Here is a 25,179-nt window from a genome sequence, read left to right as displayed (position 1 = left end):
GAGTCCCCATCCTACTGCCTGCAGCACCAAGATTTTGGTGACTTCTGTCAAGGCTCAGGGGGCTGCTTAGCACAGTACTGCCCCCTCATCTGCCAGTCTGTTCAGCTCTGTGTCCTGGCTGATTGATCCTCAGGGAGTTCCGGTTCACGTCAGAAGTGCCCATCTGGCTGGACTATCATGGGAAGCACATGACCATGGACCAGGTGGTGAGTGGGGCTGGAGCAGGGAGATGCCAGTGAACTTCTGGGTGGGGCAGTGGTGATGGGGAATCGCAGACCCCAGCTCCTTCCCCAACTAGCCAGCCACGGCCTCTTGTCCCCTGCTGGGAGGGCTCGAGGTGGAGGGGGATCGTGTGGGATAAGCTTTGTGACTTGTGAGCAGGATACAGCCCTGGGTGGGGTGCGTAGTGGAGCAGTGCCTGGAAAGGGGTGGAGCTGGCCAGGAAGTGGCAGGGGCACTTCTGGTACTGGTGGGAATTGATTCAAGTTCTAGAGCTGGGGGTGGCTGATTCAGGTTCTAGAGCTGCTCCGTGTCGGGAGGCGGACCACAGGGCCCCTTTACCCGCCCCCGCAAGAAGGGGGGAGGAAGGGGTCTCGCCCAGGGCTATGCTGCCCTCTTGTTCTGGCCCACAGGAGGGATGTCCAGGGGGAGTGTGGGAAGCCAATGCTTCTGCCCGGGCGGTCCACACCCTGGGTGTTCTGACCTGGTCCTTCAGACCCCCACACCCGTTGTGTCTTCCTTTGCCATCTATGCCTCTCCCGGGACCACAGTCCACCCCGAGTACCCCTCACATGCTTCTAGTTCCAATCCAATGCCCTTTGGGGTGTCTGGGTGTTAAGTCAGTGTCTAGCCGCTACACCCCATGCAGCTCTGTCCCATTCCAGGCGGGTTCTGCCCAGTGCAAGCAAGGGGGAGGTAGGTTAGGGTCAACCCTTTAAGGCTAGAGAGAGTTCTGGTCTGCAGCCCTCCAACCACTCGCGCTCCTGCCCACCCTGGGCCGCTTCCTACCACCCCCACTCACCGCTGTCTGAATCCCGGCCGTCTTCTTCTGGGACACCAACCGTCTCCCCGGGCGACAGCTCGCCGGGCCGACAAACTGCCGCTGGCTGTTCTTCCCTCGGCTGTGAGGGCTGTCCTCTCCCCTCTGGGGGTAGCCCATATGGTTCCACACCCGGGGGGAGGCGGGTTCTCCCTGACACCCGGCTCCCCCTCGCCCTCCGGTTCGAAGGAGCTTCTTCTCCCCCCCCCTCGCTTGCCGAGCCGCCGGCATTTAAAGCACCGGCGTCTGGCGCGAGCATGTGCCACGGGGGCGGGGCTAGGCGGCTGCACCTCCCTGCCATGGCGCCCGACCAGTGGCGGGGCGTTTGCGCTCTGTCACGCTCCCCTTCTGCTGGGTCTGGGGATGCAGCACGGAGCATCCTCTCCAGGGGTGCAGAATCCACCTCTTTGGCTGTTACTATCAGCTGGGCCTTAATGTAGCCCTGGAGCGGGCACTAGAGGGTGCATTGGGATCCTCCACGACGCCTTTGATTCTTAGGCCACTGATTTGAGTTCTGCTGGGGGCAGGGGGCAGTTGATTAGTGTGGAACAAGTTAAGGTGAGGTCAGACTGGCCATGGGAGACCCCATTCAAACTGGCCCTGGGTGCTGGGACCAAGCTAACCTCCCCTGCCACCAGAGGAGGACCCGGTGGGTGGGGGTGGAGACATGCCTGCGCATGTGGCGAGATGGCTGCTCATAGGAGGGCTAATCCCCATTGTACTGGGGCAAAGAGGGCTGAGTGTGGGACCCAGGTGTAGGTTAGGGGAGTTCCTGCCTGGCAGCTCTGCGGTTGGGGGAGGAGGTTGTCTGTCTGCATGGCACTGAGGCTTAGGACAGTGCTGGAGGGTGCATAGATGGGTACATGTGTTGCGAGGGGAATAGCATTGGGGGACTGTGCATATATGGGGGAGCTGCTTGGGGGATGGGTGCAGGATTGGGGCCATGAGGAAGCTGCAGGTGGGAGATGGGAGGGAGGCAGTCTGTACATCAATAGTGCTTTAACCTTTCCTCTCCCCACCCAAGGGCACCTTCGCTGGGATCCTCATCGGCTTGGCCCAGCTCAACTGCTCTGAGCTCAAGCTCAAGCGCCTCTGCTGCAGACACGGGTGAGCTGGGGGGCCTGGGACGTGCAGGCTTTGGAGTGGGGAGGGGGGTCAGGGCATGCAGAGGGTTTGGCCTAGGCCCCTTGCATGTGCACCTGTGCAGGATCCAGACTAGGGATGTGAAGGGTTAACCGCTGGGAGCCTGCTGCAGACAGGGCCAGGCTGGAACAGCCCCTACCGGCAGGAAGGGGGCCGCTCCAGCCCAGCGGGATTCAACAGGATTTTACATCCCTAGCTCAGCCTGGGAGCCGGAGCTGCCTCTTTCTGCCCTGCTCTCTTGCCTTAACTGGCACCACTAGGGCCCAATTGCTGTGGAGGGAGGTGTAGTCTGTAGCGCAGCTCCAGGGCTCAGTTCCATCCAAGAGGGCAGTGGGGGCTGCCCATTTTTTCACACAATGCCTCTGTCTGTGCCCCCAGGCTCCTGGGCGTGGACAAGGTGATCAGCTACGCCCTCACTGAGTGGCTGACGGACATACGCAAGAACCAGCTGCCAGGCATCCTGGGCGGCGTGGGGCCCATGCACTCTGTCCTCCAGCTCTGTGAGTGCTCGGCCTGGCTTGGCCCACTAGCCCTGGCTTTGTGCCAAGTGTCCCAACCACAAGTGCTGGGTGTGGGAGGAACCACCGTGCTCTGGAGGGATGGGGAAGGACATGGAGGAGGGGATACAGGGGTTCTGGGGTGAGCTTAGAGAGGAGGGAGTTAAGTGTGGAGTGGTGTAGGTTGGGGATGGGGGCCCTAGGTCCAGCGTGATGGGGTGGGGGAGATGGAGACAGGGGGGTCGCTATGGTCTCTGGAGGGGGAAGCTGTTCTGCCCTTAGGGTTCCCCCATTTCCAGCTAAGGTGGCTTTTTCCCTCCCCCTTCCCTAGTCCACGGCCTGCGTGACCTGTTCTGGATGCCCATCGAGCAGTACCGCAAGGACGGGCGCATCATCCGGGGGCTGCAGCGCGGGGCTGCCTCCTTTGGGACCTCCACAGCCTCGGCTGCCCTGGAGCTCAGCAACCGCCTGGTGCAGGCCATACAGGTGAGGTCCCTGCCTCCCTCCCATCCATCTCTCACCCCAGCACTTTGGGGCGGGGATGCAGAATGGCCCTATCCAGCCAGTGGGGAAAGGTGGGGTGGGGAAAGGACCAGGAGTCTGCAGTAGCATCAGAGAAGGCTTTTCAGGTAGCCCATCCCCTTGGCATGAGGGAAAATGGTTCTGAGAGGAGGCACTTGTCCAAAATCAATGGTAAAGCTGGGAACAGAACCCACAAGTCCTGGTCCCTTGTCCTTCCTCCCCTTTCTCTAACCAGCTAGACCAGAGTGGGGCAGACTACTGCCCCCAGGCCACATCTGGCCCATCAGACCCTTCAGTCTGGCCCCTAAGCTTCCCTCAGGGAATGGGGTTGGGACAGCCTTGCCAGCAGGAGCCAGCCCAGCTGCTGGGCAGTGTGCGGTGAGTAGGGGTGACTAGCCCCTGTCCCTCTCCTTCTGCCTCCTTCCCCACAGCCTCAGCTCCCCCAGTGCCTGTGCGGGTGCACTCACTGCCCCACCAGCCCTGATGCTCAGAATAGCGCAGTCAAGGGACAGGGTTAGTCGGGGTGAGGGCCAAGCCATGCCTGGCTGTTCAGCAAGGAGCAACCTCCCCAGACTTCCCTGCCCAGCTCTCCATACAATTTCCTTACCCAATGTGGCCCTCAAGCCAAAAAGTTTGCCCACCCCTGAGCCAGACCTGCTCCCCTTCCAGGGGTGCTTTTCTTCTTGCCCTGAGTCCATTCTAGTTCATAGGCCATGTCGGTCGGGGCAGAGAGAGCAGGACTTGGAGACTCTGTGAGGGGTGGAGTGGGGAGACTAGGGGTGTCTGTGGGTGGGTGGAAGGTCTGTGTGTACAGGGTGCGGGGGAGGAAGCAGGGATGTGGGAGGGTCTCAACATGTGATGCTTTTGGGGTTTCTCATCTCTTAATGCTCCCCCCCAGGCCACAGCTGAAACAGTCTACGACATCCTGTCTCCAACCTCTCCTATGACACGGACCCTGCTGGATAAGAAGCATGCCCGGAAGCTGCGCCGAGGCCAGCAGCCAGCTGACCTCCGTGAAGGCGTGGCCAAGGCCTACGATACCTTCCGAGAGGTATGGTCCCTCCCTGCGCTAAGGCCTGTCCCCTTCCATTAAGTGGGCCAAGGCTACTCCCAATTGCTGGACGTTCCCTCCTGACCCTGCTGGGAGCTGAGCCCTGAAGCATTAGAGTGGGGAGGCTTATCATTTGGATTCCAGTTATATCCTCTGGCAGGTACTTCCACAGCTTAACCACAAACTCCCCTTTGCTCTCTTGCAGGGCGTGATTGATACAGCTCAGACCATCTGCGACGTGGCTGCACGGGGCCATGAGCAGAAAGGCATCACAGGGGCGGTGGGCGGAGTCCTGCGTCAGATCCCTCCCACCGTGGTCAAGCCTCTTATCGTGGCCTCGGAGGCCACCTCGAACCTGCTGGGGGGGATGCGCAACCAGATCAAGCCAGATGCCCGCAAGGAGGAGTCTCTCAAGTGGCGGTTGGAGGAAAGCCAGGACTGACAGTACAGACCATGTGCCACAGAGCCCAGCCCTACTGCCTGGACACGACGACGGCTTACCATCTCCTTCTCCTTGGGGGGGGGGGTGCCAAATCCTACCCCCTTTGGGGAGCTGCTGGCCCCTCCAACCAGGCCATGCGAAGGACACAGTGCAGTGATGACTGCAATTTGAACCAAGGAGCCATAATTCAAGGGGGGCAGTCAGCTTGAAACCAGGGGAGGGAGCTAATTTAACCCTTGTCCATGGTTGCTTGGGACTTGCTTTTATACTGATCAGCCCCTCGAGTCCTCCCTTGCATGATCCTTGCAGCCGCCGCCCCCAAAACCAAATGAGGAGACTGAGTATTAAAGGAAGTGAGTGGTTTTCACTCAGTCTCATGGCCCAGCTTTCTCCAGCCCCATGTCCCTTCCCAAGGGCCGGGCAGCTTTTACAAGGGCCGGGAGGTCTGACCCCAAGGGGAAAGGGACCTTGATTCCCTTTCCTGCCTCTGTCCCCAGCTGCTGACCTCAGGGGGAGGATTGTGGAGTAAGAGTCTCCTTGGTTGCAACCATCTGCCTTACCAGACTTGGGCTTGGGGGGTGGCTGGTCTAGACGCCTGTCCCACTGCTGGCAGTGCCCAGAGAAGAAGCTCTGTTCTCTCTCCACTGCTTGCTCCTACCCGTGCCGTCACTTTGTTGTGTTTTGGAAATAGCTGTGCAGCTGCTGGCATGTGGTGCTTAGGACTGGCTGCTGCTTTGAGAGCTTTGCGTCGGGTGAGGGGCACTCTGATAAGGCCATGAACAGACTCTGTGCCTGAGCTGGAACTTTGCAGTCCATTCTTCAGCTGTGTGGTCTGCAGCAACTCTGAGTGGGGAGAGGGGTAGTCTAGACCAGGCACTGTATGGGCCAAGGAGCCCTCAATGCAGGACATTCTTTTGGGCAGGGACTAATAGACAGTGTTGGAGGGGAAACTGAGGCATGGAGTGGTGACAACATCTTCCCTTGGGATTCATGCTGCGTGCTCTTAGCAGTTAGTAAGGCAGTTTCTTCCCATAGTAGGGACTTTGGGTATCGGGGGGCATGTTGTACTTTCACGTGCAGGAGCTAGGAAAGGTGTGGTTGTGATCGCTCTGTGCCTGTGGGAGATGACCACTTCTGGACAGCAAGGAGTGAATCTCGTCTCTGTACTGCAGGGCTCCTCCTCCTCTCCCAGGAGCCCTGGTCCCTGTGCATTGTTGTGATTGAGCAGTTCCCTGTGCTGCTTGGGGCAGGGACTGGGCTCCTTGAGTTGCAGCGTCCCGAACCCTCTCTTCCCATACTTGTGTAACCCACCCCCATTCACTCCTGCTCTGCTGCCCCTACAGTGACTGGCTTGGGGTTAACCATGGCTAGGCCTTGGTTGCCTTAGAGCCCTTTAGGATCCCATTGCTTTCTTTGTAGAGTGGCATCAATTCACCCCTTTCAGCTGCTCTTGGTGAAATAGCTTGAGCTGCTTAGTCTGTCATTGTAAGGCAGATGTTCTAGGCCTCAAATTGTCTTTGCAGCCATTCCCTGCCCCTTCTCCCTTTTGTGTCCCACCATGGAGCGCTGCAGAAAGCTCCCTACAGACCCACCGGCCAGTGGAAACCCAGTGCACCCATTGCCTGGCTTGTTTTATCCCTAAGGGGTGCAAGCAGGTACTAAAACTGGTTCTCTAGAATAGGCTTGTACCAGCTGAGCTAAAGGAACTTCTTTGTCAGCTGGTGGTGGTAGTAGGCTATTATCTCCTAATGGCCACATTGGCACCTGTGCGAGGCTCAGCTGCTCTAGCTATGCCTCCTGGGTCCCATCTTGCCTCCGACATTGGAGTTTTGCAGTGAGGGGCCAGCCCATGCTTTGAGACAGCTTCCTGGGAAAGCCAGGGGCAAATGGCAGGGGGGATACCTCATGGTTCTGTCAGTGTATGACGGTGACTGAGGGCCTGTGACTATGGGGAGTGGGAGGTCAGGGAGGCCCTGCCCCCAGCTGAACAGGATGCTAGAACCCCTCTTCCGCCATCTGTGCAATGCTGAGTTTCAGCCACGAGGGGGAGCAGCAGTTATGCCTTGTGCCTTGACTAGATGCTGGCTGTGGGGCTGGTTATCTCCTTCCCGCCTCCCTCTGAGCAGAGGGCAGGCTCATGGTGGAAGTGGCTGCAGCCCTGAGTTGGTGCCAAGTAGGGATGTAAGCGACTACTCTAGCAGTCAACTACCTGATAAGCCTGGGCTTATTGGCTAGTCGAGTCACTACTTAACTACTCGCTTCCCCTCCCCTTGCTGCCTCTGTATCAGAGGTGGGGGAAGGAGCCGGTTTTCCCCCCAGCACTGTCTCCCTTGCAGGGTGGAGGAGCCATGGCATGTCCCAGAGCCAGCTGCATTTTAAATGTAGTAAGAACCTGGTGGATCTTACTACATTTAAAATGCTGAGCTATAGTGATCCTGGAGCCGGCTCCTGGAGCTACCCCTGCTGCAGCTCTGCAGAGACTCCCCTTATCAACTAATTGTGTAATTGATTTGTATCAACTACACAATTAGTTGATAATTACCTGCTCCTTAACATCCTTAGTGCCGAGGAGAGTTCAGATAGGGGCGTACATTAGGGGGTCATGCATTCTCTAGCACTGTGGTTTCCAACATGCTAGCTACTAGCCACATGGGGCTATTTGGCCAGTTGAACGTGGCTAGTTTGCTATAGCAGTAGCCACTATAGTGGCTAGGGATGTTAGCCTGTAATAGAATAGTCAACTAATCACATGAATTCTTTGCAGTTACTCAACTATTCTATAGTTCCCGGGGACAGAGATGACAGCCAGTGTGCTCTGGTCCCACTCCCAGGGAGCCCCCTGCCATCCCACACGCCTGCCTCTGTATCACACTGAGGGGGGGGCAGGGAGGAGCCAGTCTGAAGGAAACCATTTTAAAAATTAATTCCCCTTGCAGACCAACTGCCTGCAGAGGTAGCAGTGTGGGGTGGCAGCTCCACCAAGGACAGAGGCTGCTGTGGCCTGGGCTGGTTGTGGACAAAGGCTGCTCCAGCCTCTGTCTGCAGGGAGCCCAGACCCTCTCCCTGTGCTGTTGCTGGCTCCCCCAGCACCAGCTCCTGCAGCAAGTGGGGTGGGGAGGGGAAATGTAAGTAGTCCATTAACTGATGAGCCTAGACTTATCAGTTACTAGCAGATATCCCTAATAGTGGCTATCTTCAAACTGGTTGGACACCCACGGCTCTAGCAGCTCTCCTGGCTTAACTGTGCTGCCAGCAGCTGGGATCTTGCAAGTTCTGCACATACAATTGGAAAGACCAGATGGAGGAGTGAGGATAAATCCTGGCAAGAAAGTGAGGGGCCCAGCTACTCCAGTGATGGGAGGGGTCTGATCCATGTCAGGCAGGAGCTCAGAGAAGGTGCCCATCAGGGTCCTTTCTCATCTCAGAATCCTTGTGCTCCTTTTACTCTAGCCTCTGTCTCCGTGGAAGTGGCTCCCCTTTCCAGGCTAGGAGGCAGCCCAAGGAAAATGGCCCCGGGGCCTGGCCCTCGCTCTGAACTGGGCAAGAAGTTTTTAGGGGTGGGAGCTTGGCTGGTTGGGGCAGACGGGGGGAGGAGGGGTGGCACATCAGGCTGGCTCACAGCAGAGGAGCCAGGCCAGATGGAGCATGCCCACACTCTGCGGGAGGGGGAGGGAGGAAGGTGTCTCCCCCTGGCCTATGCCATCCGTGCAGGGGTGGGGTGGCAGCTGCGCACACTGGAATGAGCTGGTTTCCCTGGTTTTCTTTTTCCCCTCCCTACCCTGTAACCTTGGCACCAGTTGTCTCCATAGCAACATGGCTTGGGATTCCAGCCCCTCCTCCCCAGGCTGTGGTGCTGAAGGTGGGAGAGGGAGGGGCAGGGGTGTCTGGCTCTGGGGCCTTGCCTCCAGCAAGGACAGGCATGAGAGCAGCAGGGCAGAGAGGGGAGAGGCAGGGACTTGGTTAAGCAAGCAGAGGTGGGGCTAGAACCCAGCAGTCTCCTGGCTCCCCTGCACCTGCAGGAAGAGAGCCCCTGGCTGCCTCCCCACCCCCAGCTGCCCTTGTGGAGCTGCTGGCACTGGGTTTGTTTGTGCCTTGGTATCCATGGGGACAGTGAGGGAAGGCCCTCTCCATTGCCAGCCCTGATTACATGCCTGCGGGGCTCCCCCCCCATGCACACACCAAGCAGCACTTCTGGGGAATCCACACGCGTGCACGCAGCTCCCCAAAGGGCTCATTCTCCCACAGCGACTCTCCTGAGGCACGGTGCTAGGGACACCCAGCCCCAGTCCCTAGGGGCGTGCCTCTTTGGTCTGTGTGGGTGTGACACACAGCCCATGGGGTGACAGACACTTGCTGAGTACAGCTGTGGTGAGGAGTGGGGTAGCAAGTAGTGCAGTCTGCTGAAGTGCAGTGTGACAGTGTGTGACATGCCCCTGCAAAGGAGAGAGGGTAGGGAAAGTCCTTGTATATCCCCTAGCTCTGTGCCCACAGCTGTTGCCAGAGCTAGAACCCAGCCGTCCCAACCCGCTCTTGTGCTAACCACTGGGACCCTATCCCCTCCCCTTGCACATGTGCACTCCTACCCCCCCCCCCAGAAGAGCTGGGCTCAGCATTACCACCCTGTTCATGACATGCCCCCTCCCCCCTCAGCAAGGAGCTGAAAGGCTGCTGCTGGGTTAAGATACACTCAGGTTTTATTAAGATGTTGCTGCAGCAAAGCTGGGCTTGAGGTGTGAAACCTCCCTGTTTGGGGTCACCTGCCCCATCTCCCTGATCGGTATCACAGCACCTCAGGGGCATGGGGATGTGCCAGTCCTGCTCCCCAGGGCTCTTGGCACTTCCCCTGGGGGTACCAACTCTAGGTCTGGTGGTTCAGTGATCAGCACCCACTTGGCTGGATTGACACCTCATTAATTTCCTCCCGTGGCGCGTGTGACCTCTCCTGCTGTGACTGAAGAAGTGACTTGAGGAAAATTAGAATCTCTCTCTCCTTCCTGGAGTCACAGAATTTGCTGGGGCTTAAATTTAAATCTATTTTCATTCCCTGAAAGGGGAGCAGCACAGGATGCTCCCAGCTACCAGCCAGGGGGTTTCATTGTTCCAGTTTGGTTCTTAGCCAAATTCTACCCCCACCCTACCCTATTTGTATGTGTCCGCCCCTCCTCCCCTCGCCATGAGATGCAATTACCTTTGTGGTGGGGCACAGGAACTGTTTGTACAGGGACTTCTTGCCTGGTGCGGAGGGGTGTGGGAGCTATTTAGCCGCACAAAGCAGAACCTGGTTTTTTGTATCCAGTTCAAGCTCCATTAAGGGGAGGCTAATAAGGGCAGCTCAGAATGGCATAGCCTCAGGGCTGCCTGGGCAGCAGAGAATCTCCTTCCCATTCCAGGTGTCCAAGAGGCTGTTAGACTTCTCCTGCTCTCCCCTCTCCCCCCTCCCCCTTGGAGGTTAACTGCTACTAAAGGTGAGCCTGGGCTGACTACCAGTGGAAGCAGGGCCAATACTGAATCCTCTCCTGGTGCTGGCTGTTAGGAGTTAATGGCATGAGTCTAGGCATGGAGCCCTTGGCCTATCTGCCTGAGATCTGAGTCCCCAATTTCTGAGGCTGGGCTGCTGGCTACACTGCATCCTGGTTTTCCTGGTGTTCTATAGAGGAAAGCCCCACTGAGCTCGAGCCCCTTACTGCCAGTGGAGATGCAGTAGGGGCCTGGGCGTCCATCTAGTCGCACCCAGCGCAGTGGCCCTAGAGAGGAGATGGGTGAGTCACATCCAGGTGGAGTTTCACAAAGTCCCACAACTTAAGGCTCATGGTGAGAGCAGCTCTGGTCCAAAGGCGGTTGCCCACTGCAAAGGGCATTGTGGTGTTCCAGCCTCAGGGCTCACTGGGGGCAGGCACTTCCTCCAACCCCAGCCTCTGCCATGCAGCCTGCAGGGTGTGGGTGAGGTGGTGCAATCCAATCAGGTAGCCGTCTTCATGGCTGCCCTGGGTCCATGGCACATTGTGCCGCAAGGCCAGCTGGGGGGGTGCCGGCAGCGTTTTGCCAAAGTCGATCATCCACACGTTGGCCCGGCCCTGGCGATCGTGGACAAAGAGCAGGGAGCTCCCGATGACCTGGGAAGAGAGATTGCAGGCATTTGCTCCTAGGGGTGCCAAATCTGCTGCAGCCCCAGGAATGTGGGGAATGGGACATGGAGCAATGCCCCAGGGCCAGGGGCCTGGCTGACTTGGGCAGGGAGAATGGGACATTGCAGGGGAGGGTCCCTCTTCCCCTCTTGGAGATATAGACTCATAGCTTGGGGGGTTTAGCCCCACACACCTCAGCTCTTTGGGGAGCTTCTTGTCCCTCCTCCCTCTCTTTGCCCAGTCTGTTCCTTCAGCCCTGCACCAGGTTCTGTGGGCCCCCTCAGATTGCTGGGGGAAGGGGAAGTCCTGGAGGCCTAGTTCCCTTGGACTCACTTCATGGGTGCGGAAAAAGGTTGATTCCTGCAGCGTACTCCGCATGCTCTCCAGGCGGCTGTGGTAGGCTCTCTGCAAGGTAAGATCAGAAGGTATTGAGTGGGGGCATATCTGCTCTGTGAGGCGGGGAGGCATGGAGAAGGGTAGACATCAAGCTGCCTCTCCCCATCTGACCACGCTGCCTCATGCCCCCATGCTTCAGTCCCAGCCCTCTGTGAGCTGGCACCGAGACTCAGCTGAGATCTCCAACCACCACCAGCCAGCCTTGCACCACCCACTGCCCCTTCCGAGCCTCCCCACTCCCACAGTGCTACCCCACGGGCAACGGGCCAGTGCAATGATCCTGTGGGACCTGCTTCCCGTCCCTTACCAAGATGCTTTCCCGTCTCTTGGTAAAAGTCAGGAAGGTGTCAATGATCTGCTCTTGGGTCCGGGTCTGCTTGAAATCCTTCTGCACAGCTCCACCCTCTATCTGTGAGAGGAGACACAGCATGAGTCAGGAGAGACTTCCCCATACAGCAGCCATCCAGTGTGAAAATGCAACTGTGGAGGGGGTGAGGCATGGACCTCTTGATACAGGGCTCCCCACCTGTTGCTGAGATGCAGCCACCTCTGGGGTGGGGCATAAGGGCTGTTTATGCGGGGTTTCCTTGCCTGGTATTGGCTGAGATGCAGCCACCCCGGGGGAGGGGCAGGGCACAGGGCCAGTGATACATGGCTCTCTTACTGCAGAGGTGAGATGCAGCTTCCTCTACAGTAGGAGCCAGGGACTGTTTACACAAGAAGCTGAAGCCTGGAGCTGAGTTCCTGCAGGGCTGGGAGTCTCTTTCTCCCTCTCACTCACTGTCACACCCTCAATGCGGAAGCCCAGGGAGGCAGTGGAGCTGATGTGCTCGCGCCATTGCATATAGCGGGGCTTGGTGACCGCCCCCTGGCTGTGCTCCTCGGCCGTAGCAGCGCTGGGATCCACCTTCACCATCTTCTGGTACATGTCCTTGCGGGGGGTTGGCTTCAGCAGGGCCTTGGTCAGCTCTTCCTCCAGGTATGTCCTATGGGCAAAGGCAGAGGGGTGGGACTGGGACATAGGGTCTTTGGTCTCTAGAGGCAGCCACCTCAATGTGGCTCTAGAGTGAGGTTCTGACTGGCTTGGTGGGGAATGGAATAGAGGCCCCTTCTCCTCTTGGGGCCAGCGGATCCACTCTCCCAGGGCACTGGGCTCCACTGGCATTTGTCCCCCAACCGCTCCACTAACCTCACCCCCATCTTGCAGTCCATGATGCTGGGTGTGTCGAGGCCACGCAGCAGGTCGTCCATCTGGATGTAGCGCTCGCCCTCCTTCACCACCACGCCATGGTAGGCAGGCACATATGGCCGCAGGGCATCCCCCATCAGTGCCTCCAGGCAGGCGCTCTCGACAGTGCTGAACTTCTTCAGGATCTGGCCCCCCTCACTAGGCTTGAAGTTACCTAAGGAAGGAGGTGGGGGTAATGAGGGGCAGGCAAGAAGCCAGGCATCCTACCTGGAGCAGGGAATTCCCCTGGCCAATGACCCTGCCGCAGTGATAACCAGTGGCCAGGAAGTCCCTCAGCCAGCCTGAACATCCACAGCACCTGAAAATGGACTGGGAACCCAGCAATTCTCGTTCCGCAATAGGGAGCTGGGCTGGAGAGTCCCTGAACCCCTTCTCACCTTCATGCCCCGCCAGCTGCACCCAGGAGCTGTGCCGCCGCAGAGACCAGTGCACCATGGTGAAAAATGTCTTCCATGACTTGGTCTAAAGGGAAACATGACAATTGTCAGCCTGGCAAAAGACTGTCTCCCTCCCTCCCCCTGCCCCTTCTCCCGCAGTCTATTTTCCACCCCCTCTAAAAGTAAGACTCTTATCCTAACACTGGCCCAAGCCCCCTAATGCATAAACAGCCCCTCTGCCACACCCCAGAGGTGGCTGCATCCCAGCACCAGGCAAGGGGTCCTTGTGTAAACAGCACCACCCCCCTCCTTCAGAGACAGCTGCATCTCAACACTGGTGAAAGATCCCTGTAGAAACAGTCCCCCGGAGTGGGTACAGCTCAGCGCCAGGTGAAGAATCACTGTGCAAACCCCTGCACCACACCTCAGAGGAGGCTGCATCTCAGCAGTGAGTGAGAGCGCCCTGTGTAAACGGCCTTTGTGTGCCATCTGAGAGGCGGCTGCATCTCCAGCTTGCGGTGTCCGCAGCAGGCAGTCCCTGCCTCAGCCTCGTTGCTGTGTGAGTGCCTGGCGCTGAGTCACTCCGGTGCTGGGGCTCTGACCCTGCTGTGACTCAACCGACTTTCCTGCCGCTGGTGCTGGCTGCAGGCACCTTGCTAAAACGTGCCTGGGGCTCAGGGTGGGGTTGGTGCTTGCGGGCAGGATGGGGAGCACGCACACCAGCTCCCCCAGGCATGTCATCTGCCTTAAGTAGAGCAGCCTCCCCTAGCGCTAGCGGGGACTGGGCTGAGATGGCTACTTGGGCGTCAAAGGGGAAAGTGCATAGCTGCACTATGCCGAGACAGGGTGGCGGGGCGGGCATGTTTCTTGGATATGTGTTGTTCACAGATATGCCAAGCGACTCAAATCTCAGCTCAGCAACCTTCGCGGCTCCAAGCCCACAGGAAGGGAGCTTCCCGCTGCCTCGCACGCACGTACGCCACACACACTGGAGGCAGAGCATGGCTGGTGTGCTCACATGCTGGACAGCCAGGTGTGATGCACTGCTACACACACACAAATTGCAGGGGGGGCTGAGCAGAGCACCGTGCCCTGTGGCTCACACTGGTATGCAGTGCACACTGTAGCACCCTGGAGCCCCCTGCACTGATGCCAACATGCACCCTGAGTGCAAACAAAAGCCACCCAGCTAGGTATGGAGCAATGCTGCATAGATATGCATGCTCTGCAGAGCAGAGATGCAGACCCAGGTGCAATGCGTTGATACACACACTTTTTGCAGACGCACAAAACCATTGCAGACGCAATGCATTTCGGCTCTCTCACACGCTCGTGCATACTTTGCATGTGCCACGCACTGATCCTAGCCTTGCAGCTTGGTTACAGTGCCTCGCACAGAGCTTGCACTAGCTCTGCCTGCTTTTGCACACTTATACACATTTGTGCAATCATGTGGGTGCCCTGTAACCCCTGTGCAGCCCTCCCTGTAGGGTGCTGGCTTTTCTCCAAGCAGCGCCTCGCTCCCAGCTGCCTTGCAGGCTGCAAAGGAAACCCAAGGCCTGGCACCCACCCAAAAGAGCTCACTTTTTCCACAACAGTCGGCTCCAGCTGGCCCCTGGTTCTGCCGGTTGTATTAACCCTTCAAGGGTAAGGGAAGTTGGGAGGGGTGGGGGACTTGATTCTGGAAACAGAGGAGGCAGATGGCTGGAGGAGCACAAGCTGGGGGGCAGGGAAGGGGGCAGGTATGTGAATAGGGAGCACAGGCAAGGGGAGGGAATCCCAGCGGGGATCCTCCCCAGCAGATCCATGGAGCGGGTAATCTGTCCAAATCTGAGTGTCCAGATGGGGTGGGTCTGAGCTGGGTGATGGTGGAGGAGGCAAGGGGTGTAAAGAGGTGAGGAGGATCCCCTCCATGCCCACCTCCGCTTACTTCCCTGACCTGCTAACATAGGGGTTCTCTCGCCTCACAGCACTGCAGCCTGATAAACCATCACTACATGACCCCAGGAGGAGGGACCGAAGCCTGAGCCCGCCCGAGCCCCACCACCCGGCTGGGGGGTAGAGTCAAAGCCCCAGGGCTGCAGCCCCAGGTAACCAGAGCCCTGCTGCCTGGGGAAGAAGCCCTCAGGCTTCCAGTGGTGGTGCTCAGGCTGTGGCCTCAGCACGTCTAAGGCCAGCCGTGGAGACCCCATGAAAATGGGGTCATGACCCATTTGGGGTTCCTGATCCACAGCCGGAGAGAAAGGCTGGACTGAGGATGCACCATCATATCCATCGTCCATGCAGAGCACAAGATCCCTGCTCCTCCCCATTTCCCTCTCCCTGGGCCAGGGCACTGGGGGGCTGGCAGCAGATGAAAGGGAGGTATTGACTTTCCAGGTGCCTGCTCAAGGGATCAGAGGGTGGAAGGTTCCCGTCCCTCCCCCTCAGTAGGCAGCTGGCACCGATGCTCCAAGATGGGAACTGGCATGAGTCCAGGGGGATGGGCATGGAACAAAGCCCTAGACCTCAGTGGGAGGGGGAGGGAGGAGCTTTAAGAGCGGCCAGCACTTCCCCCCATTAATCACTGCTTGGCCCCCACCTCCATGGCACCAGGAGGCAGGCACTGACATCAGCTACCAGGGGGATGCCCCAATTCACTCCCTGAGCCAGCCAACCCTCCCCCCAACAGCTTTCTTCTCTCTTGACTCAGGGGAGGCGGGGGCACTTGCTCAGCCAGTGCTGAGGAAACCAGGAACCGCAACCACCCCCAGTCAAGGGGGGGGAGGAAGTGACATCAGAGCCCAGAGGGGAATCCTTCTGCAGATACTGAGATGATGAGAAGGGCGAGACAGGCAACCCCTGCACAACACACTGTAACACACTGAACGCCTGCATCACGCCTCTCGCCTGCAACACAACACAACCTGCATGAAAAACACAATCCCCCAGCGCAACCCTGCCCGGCACAACCTCTACTCCAGTGTTTCTTAAACTTTTTGAGACCACAGGACACCAAACAATAATATTTTTTAATGCGAAACACCTATGAAAATTTTCTTCCCCCAAAAAAATTGTCAGACAAAAAAAGACAACAGCAAAGACGAGGTCGCGGCACACCTGTGAGTTGTTCAGGGAACACCAGTGTTCCGCGGAACACAGTTTAAGAAACACTGCTCTACACAACACAGCCCCTCCATGCAGCATGCACAGTACAACCCCGAAACAATACAACCTCTCTGTGCAGCAAACACAACCCAGCTCACCTGGGCCACATACTGACACCACCACACAACCTCTACCCAATATAGCCTCTATGCAATAACTTCTCTGAGCAGCATTCACAGGGCCCACAGCCCCCCTCCCTCCTCTGCCTGCAGCAGGGCCAAGCTCATGGCCGTGGGCAGGAAGACGTGGGAGGCAGCAGAGGTGGGGGGGAGCGGAAAGGGGCCGCCCTTCCCACCCGCCTCAAGTACTCCGGATAGGCCTGAGTGGGTCCAAGAGCCGTCTACGGGTGCTACTAGAGCTGGTGATCTTCAATCCCAACCACGAGTCCTGCTATCCCAGCCCTGAGCTCCCCAACCAGCTCTGCTGTCCCCCCCAATCCCAATCTGCAGCTCTATACTGTCCCAACCCCGGTTCCCTTGCCAGACCCTCACACCCCAAAGGCAGCACTGAGCTCCCCCTCCCCCCTTGTCTTACCTTCTTCAGCATCTTCCTCCTCCCAGACTGCCCTCTCTCCTCTTCCTCACTGAAGACCTCGTCCGACTCCTGCGAGGACTCGAAGGAGGAGCAGGTAGAGGAGCTGGAGATGGAGCGATCGTGGCCATGGCCAAGTCCCCTTGTAGCCAGATGCTGGAGCTTGGGGGCCTCCAGGGGACCCTCATTCCCTTTGGTTCCATGAGGGGATGGGGCCGGGACTCCTGGAGAGACCTCCTCAGGAGATGCCTTTGCCCTCTTCAGGGCCTGTCCCTCCACTCTCATATCCATGGGGAGCCCTGAGCCCTGGACTGGCTCCCCTCTCCATTCAGGGTTCCCTGGGGCACCCTCTGCCCCACAGGGAACAGGGCAGTCCTGTCCGCCCTGAGCCAGGGCTTGAGAGACACCTTTAGGACAGGCCTTGATGCCATTGAGCCCCTCCATGGCTGATCCCACTAGATTGTCTCCCCGGGGTACTCCAATTCAGAGTTCAGTTCAGACCGACTGTGGGTGGCATCTCCTTTCCCTGCGGAGCCCGACAGGGAGTGAGCTGGGGCTCCGCATTGCTGGGAAAAGGCGGGGTCCGTCCTGTGGGGAAAGCAGCACAGAAAGGGAAGGATTAATTGGATATGCTGGGGGGGACTGCTTGGTGGCAGCCCCCAGGAGCCCCTCCCTCCTACACTCCCCTAGGCAGCTCAGCTCCAGGCCTCTGCCTGCCATGCACCCCAGGGCCCAGAGAGAACTGATTTCACAACCTGAAAGGGGAAGAGAGAGAATAGAAAAGAGCTATGAGGGAATTGTCTTAACCAGTTCCCGCCCCCACAGGTCCAGCCCATCTGGGTACGGTGACCAGATGTCCTGACATTATCGAGTCCATCCCAATATTTTGGGGTTTTGTCCATTAACCTTCTTTGTTACCCCCCATCCCAATTTTTCACTTGCTGCTTGGTCACCCTAATCTTGGGAATGGCAGGGCCACTCCCCTCTTCACCAGAAGATGCAGTGTCACAGACCAAGTCACGTTTCCCCATTTGGCCATGAGAGAAACTGAGGCACTGAACAGGGAGAGGGGTTTGTCTCCACAACCCAGAATCATGGAGTCCTGCTCCCAGCCTCCCTGCACCTCACTCTCCTCCCAGAGCTGAGGAAAGAACCCAGAAGTCCTGACTCCCAACTGCAAGAGGTCATTTTAGATTCACTGTGATCTAGTGTGATTACTTGTGACCCACTACAATTGTGATCTGTAATCTAGTATGTTTAGTAAAATTTGTCATGATCAACTTGGATCTGTGTCAATCAGTGTTCAGCCAGTGGGTGAGGCTTACCAGTTAACCAGCACCTGGCTGGGCTAAAATAGCCCCGGCCCACAGTGCATTGTGGCGGGCCCTGCCAACGTGGCCAGACTCACCACCATGCTGCGCCATGGGCTGAGGTGGCCGCTGGCAGCACTGCAAGGTTGGGAGCTGGAAGCTTCACAGGGCTGGCAGCTGAGCCCCACAGTTAACTGTGTAACTGATAGAATTTTTATGGGTTACATGGTTAATATTTTTATATATTTTTTACATCCCAAATGTGAACCACTGCAGGATCTAGTGTGGTCTCTTGGGCTGAACTGTGATCTGCTGTAGTGTGATGAGCTCCGTAGGAATTGATTGTCATTTACTATTGTGTTCTGTTGGGACTTGGGAGGACCAGTTTTGATCCGCCAAGAGCCTCTGAGATTTGTGTGATCCATTCAGATCTGCTGTGAAATACCGAAAAAACATCTTCCAAAAGAGAGTGTCCACACTGTAAAAGCGCATCGAAAAAGCGATTACTATGGACAGAGTGGCCACCAGGGCACCTGTGCTTTTTCCTCTTTCTTCTTTCGAAAGCACTCCCTCTTCCCCGTTCACACACACCTTTTTCCGAAAAAGCTCTTTCGAAAAAAGGCTTCTTCCTCAGAAAGAGGGTTACCAATGTCAGAAAAACCCCTCAGGGTATGTCTACACTACCCTCCTAGTTCGAACTAGGAGGGTAATGTAGGCATACCGCACTTGCAAATGAAGCCCGGGATTTGAATTTCCCGGGCTTCATTTGCATAAGCGGGGAGCCGCCACTTTTAAAACCCCGCTGGTTCGAACCCCGTGCAGCGCGGCTACACGGGGCTCGAACTAGGTAGTTCGTGGAACGAGGTGTACCGGTAGTTCGGAATAGGAAGCCTAGTCCGAACTACCTAGTTCGAGCCCCGTGTAGCCACGCTGCACGGAGTTCGAACCAGCGGGGATTTAAAAATGGCGGCTCCCCGCTTATGCAAATGAAGCCCGGGAAATTCAAATCCCGGGCTTCATTTGCAAGTGCGGTATGCCTACATTACCCTCCTAGTTCGAACTAGGAGGGTAGTGTAGACATACCCTCAGTTCTTTCAATTTTTTTTTTTTTTTTGAAAACGTGATTGCAGTGTGGACACAATTGAAGTTTTTTCAGAAAAACAGCTGTTTTTCCGAAAAAAAACTCTGTAGTGTAGACATACCCTGAGATAGTCCAGAGACTCCGTCGTCTGGCTGGCAGATCTTGCTCCCATGCTCAGGATGTAACTGATTGCCAGATTTGGGGTGGGAAAGGAATTTTCCCAGAGGTCAGATTGACAGGAGTGACTTTGAGGTATCTGCTAGGATTATCCAGTTATGCCTCACCTCACCAATTCCCTGCAGCCACAGGGCCCATGGACACGAATGACACCTGGATCTCTCCTGTTCTCTCCCTGGGGCTCACAACAGGTTGGTCTTGTGAGGACTGAAATGCTTCAGTCAAAGTAAGTCATTGAGCTAGACAGAGAGGTACCTGGGAGAAGTGGAATGGCCTATGATTAGGGCTCTACCATTTACAGTCCATTTCGATCAATTTCACAGTCATATGATTTTTAAGTCATTATTTCATCTATTTAAATAAAAAATGTCATAGTGCTGCAGGGGTCCTGATCCAAAAAGGAGTTGTGGAGGGCGTGGGGGGGGGGTCATAAAGTGATTGTTACTGAAGGCAGAACCACTCTGCGCAGCAGCGCAGAAATATGCCCAGTATGGCACTGCCACTCTTACTTCTGTGCTGCTGCTGCTGGCAGGGTACCACCTTCGGAGCAAGGCACCTGGCCCACAGCCCCCCAGCTCTTAAGACAGCACAGCAGTAAGGGTGGCAATACCATGATGCCCCTAAAATTACCTTGCAACCCTCTGCAGCTCTCTTTTGGGTCAGGACCCTTAAGGTGTGTCTAGACTACAGGGTTTTGTCGACAAAACTATCCCTGCGAATACACTGCTGCTGAGTTCTGTCGACATAACGTCAACAGAACTCGGCAGTTTTGTCAGCGACTGTAAACCTCATTCTACAAGGAATAACGCCTTTTGTCCACAGAGTTCTGTATACAGAAGGCGTTATTGCATCTACACTGTCCTTTGCGCCTACACTGTCATGTTGACAAAGTGGCTTGCTTTGTTGACAGAACTGGATGCAGTCTAGACGCTTTTTGTTGACACAAGCTTTGTCGACAGGATCTGTCGACAAAACTTCTGACGACAAAAGCCTGTAGTCTAGATGTACCCTTTGTGTGAGAAATGCTGGTTTCCCCCTGTGAAATCTGTATACTGTAGGGTAAGGGTGAGGAAACTTTTTTTGGATTGGGGGCCACTGACTCACAGAAAAATCAGTCAGGGGCTGCACACAAGTGAGAAGTGGGAAAAAAAACCCTGTGGCCCCCGACTGAGGAGGAGAAAGACTCCCCATATTCCCTTTGCACACCAGAGCCTGGGGGACCAGCCTAGTAGATGTTGTGCACTCCAGCCCTCAGGGGGCAGCAAGAGGGATGGAGTGCCAGCACTGGGGGCACTGAGCCTCAGGGGCCAGATCCAGGCAAGCTGAGGGCCACATTTGGCCTCCAGACCTGAGATACCCCACCCCTGTTGTAGGGTAAAAGCACACCAAAGACCAAATGTCATGACTGTGAACTTGTGGGCCGTACCTGTGATACACAGGAAGGCAGACTGGAGGATCTAGTGATCTCTTATGGCCTGATGGGAACTATTGCAATCTGACATGACCTGTTTTGATCTGCTGGGCTCTATGGAGCTCTACCAATATGGGTTGGGATATATTGAGATCTGTTGTGACACACTGGGAGCTACTGAGATGTTCTACCCCGGGGGAGGCGTTGCATCCTGAGCTCGTTGTTAATTGATAAGTAGATCTGCACAGATCCTGGGGGATGGACCATAGGAACAAACATTGTCCTGGATTGCGGGAGGAGGGTAGCTGGATCTCTTTTTCCCATTTGCCCTTGCCAGGCTGGAGAGGAGAGGGAGTCAGGGGAAAGTGGCTTAACACCATCACCGCCACATCTACTGCCTCTCAAAAGGGTTTTCCAGCTTGGCTCCAGGCCCAGCACTCTTCCTGGCAAAGAGCCTCCGTCCCCTGGCCCAGCGCCATGGAACCTCCTGAGGCTTTCCAGAAGGGAGGGTGGGAAATGGGAGGAACAAACTGATTCCCAGCCCAGGGCTCTGGGCACATGGGGAAAGGAGCCTGCTGGCCTATGGCCAAAGGGCAACAGCAGGGAGGCAGGAGGGGGACACAGGAGGGGATGAAGGAGGCTGGGATGCTCACTCTGAGCCATGCAGACCATGTGCCCTTGCCCTCCCCATGATATCCCACTCCCCTCCCTGCCTGGGCTGGAACCCTGGCTCCCAGCCTCCCGCTTGAACCCTCTAGGCTAGACCCCATTGTGGGGCAGAGAATGGCATATTGTGAGGGGCAGTGTGTGGATGTGTAAGGGGGCAGAAGGATGAGGGGAAGGAAGTGTCCGGCTGCCCTTGCACAATGATTCCCGTGCATGGAAAATCCCATGGGCAACTGTAGCCCGCAGTGGGGTCATTATCCCAGGGGGGCTCCCTGGGTTTGGGGGACAGGAGGAGGTGGGAGGATGATCGGATATGGGGACTAGAACCCAGGAGTCCTCACCGATGAGACCCAGCCCCGCTCCCGTCCCGAGGTAGGGTCCTTCGCCCCATGTGGACCAGGAAGTGCTGCGGTGACCCCCCCCCCCCCCATCTTGGCTTTCCCGCGAGTCTAAGGGGGGTGCGTGGATGGGAGCGGCTTCCATAACCCCGTCCCGGCTGGGGGGGAGGGAGCGTCCTGCTGTAGAGCACGGAGCACCTCCCCTGCGCCGAGTTCAGCTGCCCGCTCCCCGAGCCCCTCCCAGCCCTGCAGAGCGATGCCCCCTACCTTGCGAGCCGGCTCCGGGCTAGCGCTGCACAGGCATCCCGGCGCCGCGCGATCCAGCTGGCCGGAGACTGGCCGCTGCAGGGGGAGGCGGGGGCGGAGAATGGCTGAAAATCCGCCCCCCTTCCCCCCCCCCCCCCCCCCAGTCCCAACCTCCGCCGCTAAAATTAGTCCTGCGCTGCCCCCTGCTGCTCCGCCCGGGGACTGACTCCCGCCGGGCGCGGGAGAAGGGGGCGCTGCGCCGGCAGGGGGCGCTGCAGGGGCTTTGATGTGGGGGTGCTGAGTGTAAGGGGCGGGGTCCGGAGGCGAGGCGGGGGGTGGGGTGTAACCGCCATGGGATATGGATCCTAACGGAGTATGCGGGTGTCCCAGAATCAGATTCGAGTGCAATTTCCCTCTAGTTGGGCACCGAAGCCTGGGCACAGATCCAGCCAGCGCCCACCTCACCGACACCCAGCCATCACCAAAGCCACTCGGCTATCCACCCACCGCCACTCCATCTGCCCATCCACCCATCCGCATAGGCACCCGGCCATCCACCCATCCATTCCCACACCCATCTATCTGCCTAGTGCACTCTGGGCAGCTTTGAGGGCTGGCCGGGGGAGACGGTGTGGCGCGCTCTGGCTGGTGCTGAGGGCTAACTGCCCCCATCTCCTCCCCTTCTGTCCAAGGTCCCACCCCTTCCAGGAATAAGCTGCTGGGACCCCCTCACCTTGCCCCGGGGCTCGGCAATTCTATCGGCTCCTCTGCACATACACATCAATCCACCTAGCCTCATAGAGACCTACACACATATTCATCCATCCCCATAGCCTCTCATCCATCTATCCATCCCCATTCACTCCATCAGTCCCCATATACATCCATCCACATACAAGCCCTGCATTCACCCATCCACTTGCATATCCATCCTTTTGTCCCTGTAGCCACCCACCATCTATCTATCTATCTATCTATCTATCTATCTATCTATCTATCTATCTCACTTCTACTTTTATTCATTCTCTCTATTCTTCTGGATTTATAATGTTCAGCCCCCTTGGTGGTTCCCTCTCATCTCACTACTTCCGTTTTTCTCTATCACATTTGACATATTTTCTTCCCCAAGTATCTCAAAGCTTGCAGTCCTTCACTCTTCCCTCCACCTGCCCCATCCTCCCACGCTGATTCTCCCACTCCAATCCTCCTCCACCCTCTTCCCCCATCCTTGCATCATTGATCCTTCTTTCCAGCCCCCCACCACTTGCTCCCTATACTCCCCCACTGATTCCCCCACTATTCACTTGCCCCCTGTATTCTCCATCCCATTCCCTTGCCATCTCCCCCACAATGCAGCAGCACTAGACAAAACAGGCTTTTCAGTCCTTTATTACCTTCTTAGTCAGAGTCCTCTGAGATCTCATAGACAGTGACGCGCAGCTTGTCCAGGTCCCACTCTGGGGGGGAAATCTCCTCTCCCTGCGCCCCCCAAGTCCCCTGCATCCCCGGAGTTTCCAGCGCCTCCCTGCGCCTCCGCAGCTCATTCAGGAAGCCCTGCAGCTCCCTCTCCATCTGATTCAGCCTTCGCAGGTGTTTCTCCTTGGCCTTCCTGGGTGTTTGTGCGGGCCTTGGGGGCACAGCCACTGCCTTGCTGCCCACCTCACTGCCTACCGTGCTGCTGCCCTCGCTGGCCTGGCCATGGGGAGAGAGCTGGGGTCAGGGCCAGGGTGGTACAAACTTCATCTCCCCTGGGGGATTCCCCACCACCAGGGACGGGCGGATGGATAGAGGGGTGTGTGTATGAGGAAGGTTTGATGGTTGTATAAATACATAGATTAGTATGTATAGGCCTAGATGGAGGAATGGGTGTGGGAGATGGAGAGGTGTGGGGGGGGGGTGGATATGTAAATGGATGGATAGAAATACAGTGACCCCATACATCCCCCATCCTCCCCTGCCCTGCTGTTGATACCTGTTTCCCTGGCTATTCCCAGGACCCCATGGCAAACCCTCCTTGTGTTCCTCCACTCTCCATAGCTGTCTCCTGCTGTAATGCCCTTTGGGATGGTTTCTCTGCATGCCTGGCCAGCCATGTATCTCAGGACCAGAGTGCACAGGTGTGGGCCTGGAGATGACCAAGACAGCCCATCCCCCTGTGTCAGCAGGATCCCAGCCCAGGAGGCAGGGATCATGGCAGAGGGTGTGATGCACTGACTGCCCTGGAGCCATGTGGCAGCAGAGGGACATGTACTCCTGGCTTTAGCCTTGCCCTCTTTGCCAGACTGACGTAGGCCCTCACCCCCTTTGCTGGGCTCATGGCATTGCCTCCTCCTCTCCCATCCCTCTCCCACCCCGTGCCAGACCAGGGTCTCCACCTCCTTTGCCAAACTGGTGTGCCTGCCTCTGTTCCTGGGCTGGCTTTGCCCTCTTTGTCCAATTGGCATCACCACCTCCTTTGCAAGGCTGGTATCCCTGCACCCTCACCTCACTCTGTGCTTCCTCTGCCTCCTCCTCTTCCTCGAAGTCAGGATCTGAAGCCACAGCCTTGATGAGGCCATACATCACAGCCACGGCTACCCCACACACCATCACCACTTGCACTGGGCTCCCCACCTGGCCCTCGGTCCCTGGCCCTTCCTGCCTGATGCGGAATTGCTTCTCACAGGGGCCCTTGGCTTGGCCAAGGATCAGGGTCCTGCTCAGGACAGCCCAGTGCAGCAGGAAGGGCAGAGACCACACCAGGGTAGTCATGGCCCAATCCCCAGGGAGCTGACACAGCCTGACACATGCGCTGCTCTGGAACCTGCTGCGACCTCACAGCCATATCCCATTGTGTCCTCACCACCTGGGGACCTCTCAGCTAGAATGGTCTGGGGCAGGGAGGCACCAGCTGGGAGCCAGGGGGGTTAGATTTTTCTGCCACAAGAAACCCGTCTGACTTAGGACAAGCAATTGAATCCCTCTGTTCCTCAGTTCCCCATCTGTCAAACAGGGAGAAAAATCCCTCCTTGGTCCATCTAGACTGGGAGCTCTTCAGTGCAGGGCCTGCACTCCCACCCCACCCCCTGACACAATGGAGCCATGATCTGCCTTGGGGTCTGTGGAGCACCTGGCACAAACCTCCACTGGGTCCTCTACAGCTCTGTCACAATAGTAAGTAAAGCAATTTTGCTCTCCAGAGACAGGAATTGAACACAGGAATCCTGGCTCCCAATCTCTAGTGTAACCAATAACATCACCCGGAATATGACATTCCAGACAGCGAGAGGCAGTGGAGAGTGGGTGTTTGTATGTACACACTCACGGCCTTGGTCTGCACTAGGGATTTATTTCAAAATAATAAGCGGAGCGTCCACACTACCAGCCCCCTTATTTCAAAGTAATGGGTTGGTTATTTTGAAATCTGTACTCCTGCTTTCCTCGGGGAATAG

The 25,179-nt window shown here is 57.1% G+C and overlaps 3 protein-coding genes across 6 annotated transcripts in view; 1 reads left to right on the top strand and 2 right to left on the bottom strand.

Annotated features, from left to right (window-relative positions):
- Positions 1-5,061, top strand: part of ATG2A (autophagy related 2A) — a 40,402-nt gene extending 35,341 nt beyond the window's left edge. For both annotated transcript variants that reach the window (XM_075939166.2, XM_075939165.2), the window contains exons 37-42: positions 134-206; positions 2,064-2,146; positions 2,561-2,682; positions 3,011-3,165; positions 4,100-4,252; positions 4,458-5,061. In XM_075939166.2, coding sequence (XP_075795281.1) covers positions 134-206; positions 2,064-2,146; positions 2,561-2,682; positions 3,011-3,165; positions 4,100-4,252; positions 4,458-4,694 — 823 coding nt within the window. In that variant the 3' untranslated portion in view covers positions 4,695-5,061. The remainder of the gene's footprint in view (positions 1-133; positions 207-2,063; positions 2,147-2,560; positions 2,683-3,010; positions 3,166-4,099; positions 4,253-4,457) is intronic.
- Positions 5,062-9,365: 4,304 nt separating this feature from the next.
- Positions 9,366-21,906, bottom strand: LOC102452199 (inositol-trisphosphate 3-kinase B-like). Of its 3 annotated transcripts, XM_006136556.5 has the most exons (9): positions 21,770-21,875; positions 19,195-19,342; positions 16,523-17,107; positions 12,842-12,926; positions 12,405-12,618; positions 11,997-12,201; positions 11,523-11,624; positions 11,153-11,224; positions 9,366-10,807 (listed from the first exon to the last, which is right to left on the bottom strand). In XM_006136556.5, the coding sequence occupies exons 3-9, from the start codon at positions 16,961-16,963 to the stop codon at positions 10,568-10,570; spliced, it is 1,359 nt and encodes a 452-aa protein (XP_006136618.3). In that variant the 5' UTR covers positions 16,964-17,107; positions 19,195-19,342; positions 21,770-21,875; the 3' UTR covers positions 9,366-10,567. The 3 variants fall into 3 exon arrangements, with proteins under 3 accessions (XP_006136618.3, XP_006136617.3, XP_025033964.3); XM_006136555.5 differs by lacking the exon at positions 19,195-19,342 and having other exon boundaries at positions 21,770-21,906; XM_025178179.3 differs by lacking the exons at positions 19,195-19,342; positions 21,770-21,875 and adding an exon at positions 19,032-19,179.
- A 1,215-nt stretch (positions 21,907-23,121) lies between these two features.
- LOC149523797 (uncharacterized) lies at positions 23,122-24,543 on the bottom strand. The gene is made up of 2 exons (XM_089781147.1): positions 24,233-24,543; positions 23,122-23,440 (listed from the first exon to the last, which is right to left on the bottom strand). Exons 1-2 carry the CDS (start codon positions 24,497-24,499, stop codon positions 23,147-23,149), a joined length of 561 nt encoding a protein of 186 aa, XP_089637273.1. The 5' UTR covers positions 24,500-24,543; the 3' UTR covers positions 23,122-23,146.
- Positions 24,544-25,179: the final 636 nt, after the last annotated feature.

This window comes from Pelodiscus sinensis, chromosome 11 (genome assembly GCF_052426305.1).
Source record: "Pelodiscus sinensis isolate ZL-2025 chromosome 11, ASM5242630v1, whole genome shotgun sequence".
NCBI classification, from domain to species: domain Eukaryota; kingdom Metazoa; phylum Chordata; order Testudines; family Trionychidae; genus Pelodiscus; species Pelodiscus sinensis.
This window is presented reverse-complemented; position numbering and strand designations above follow the sequence as displayed.

What these genes read in the sequence shown, in the direction of transcription:
- LOC149523797 (XM_089781147.1), bottom strand. Translation starts at nt 24,499, where the DNA reads ATGACTACCCTGGTGTGGTCTCTGCCCTTCCTGCTGCACTGGGCTGTC. An exon ending in CAGAGGAAGCACAGAGTGAG is followed by an intron (nt 23,441 to 24,232) that starts GTGAGGGTGCAG and finishes CCCCATGGCCAG; the next exon opens with GCCAGCGAGGGCAGCAGCAC.
- LOC102452199 (XM_006136555.5), bottom strand. Translation starts at nt 16,963, where the DNA reads ATGGAGGGGCTCAATGGCATCAAGGCCTGTCCTAAAGGTGTCTCTCAA. An exon ending in GCAGCTGGCGGGGCATGAAG is followed by an intron (nt 12,619 to 12,841) that starts GTGAGAAGGGGT and finishes CTCCTTCCTTAG; the next exon opens with GTAACTTCAAGCCTAGTGAG. An exon ending in GACTGCAAGATGGGGGTGAG is followed by an intron (nt 12,202 to 12,404) that starts GTTAGTGGAGCG and finishes CTTTGCCCATAG; the next exon opens with GACATACCTGGAGGAAGAGC.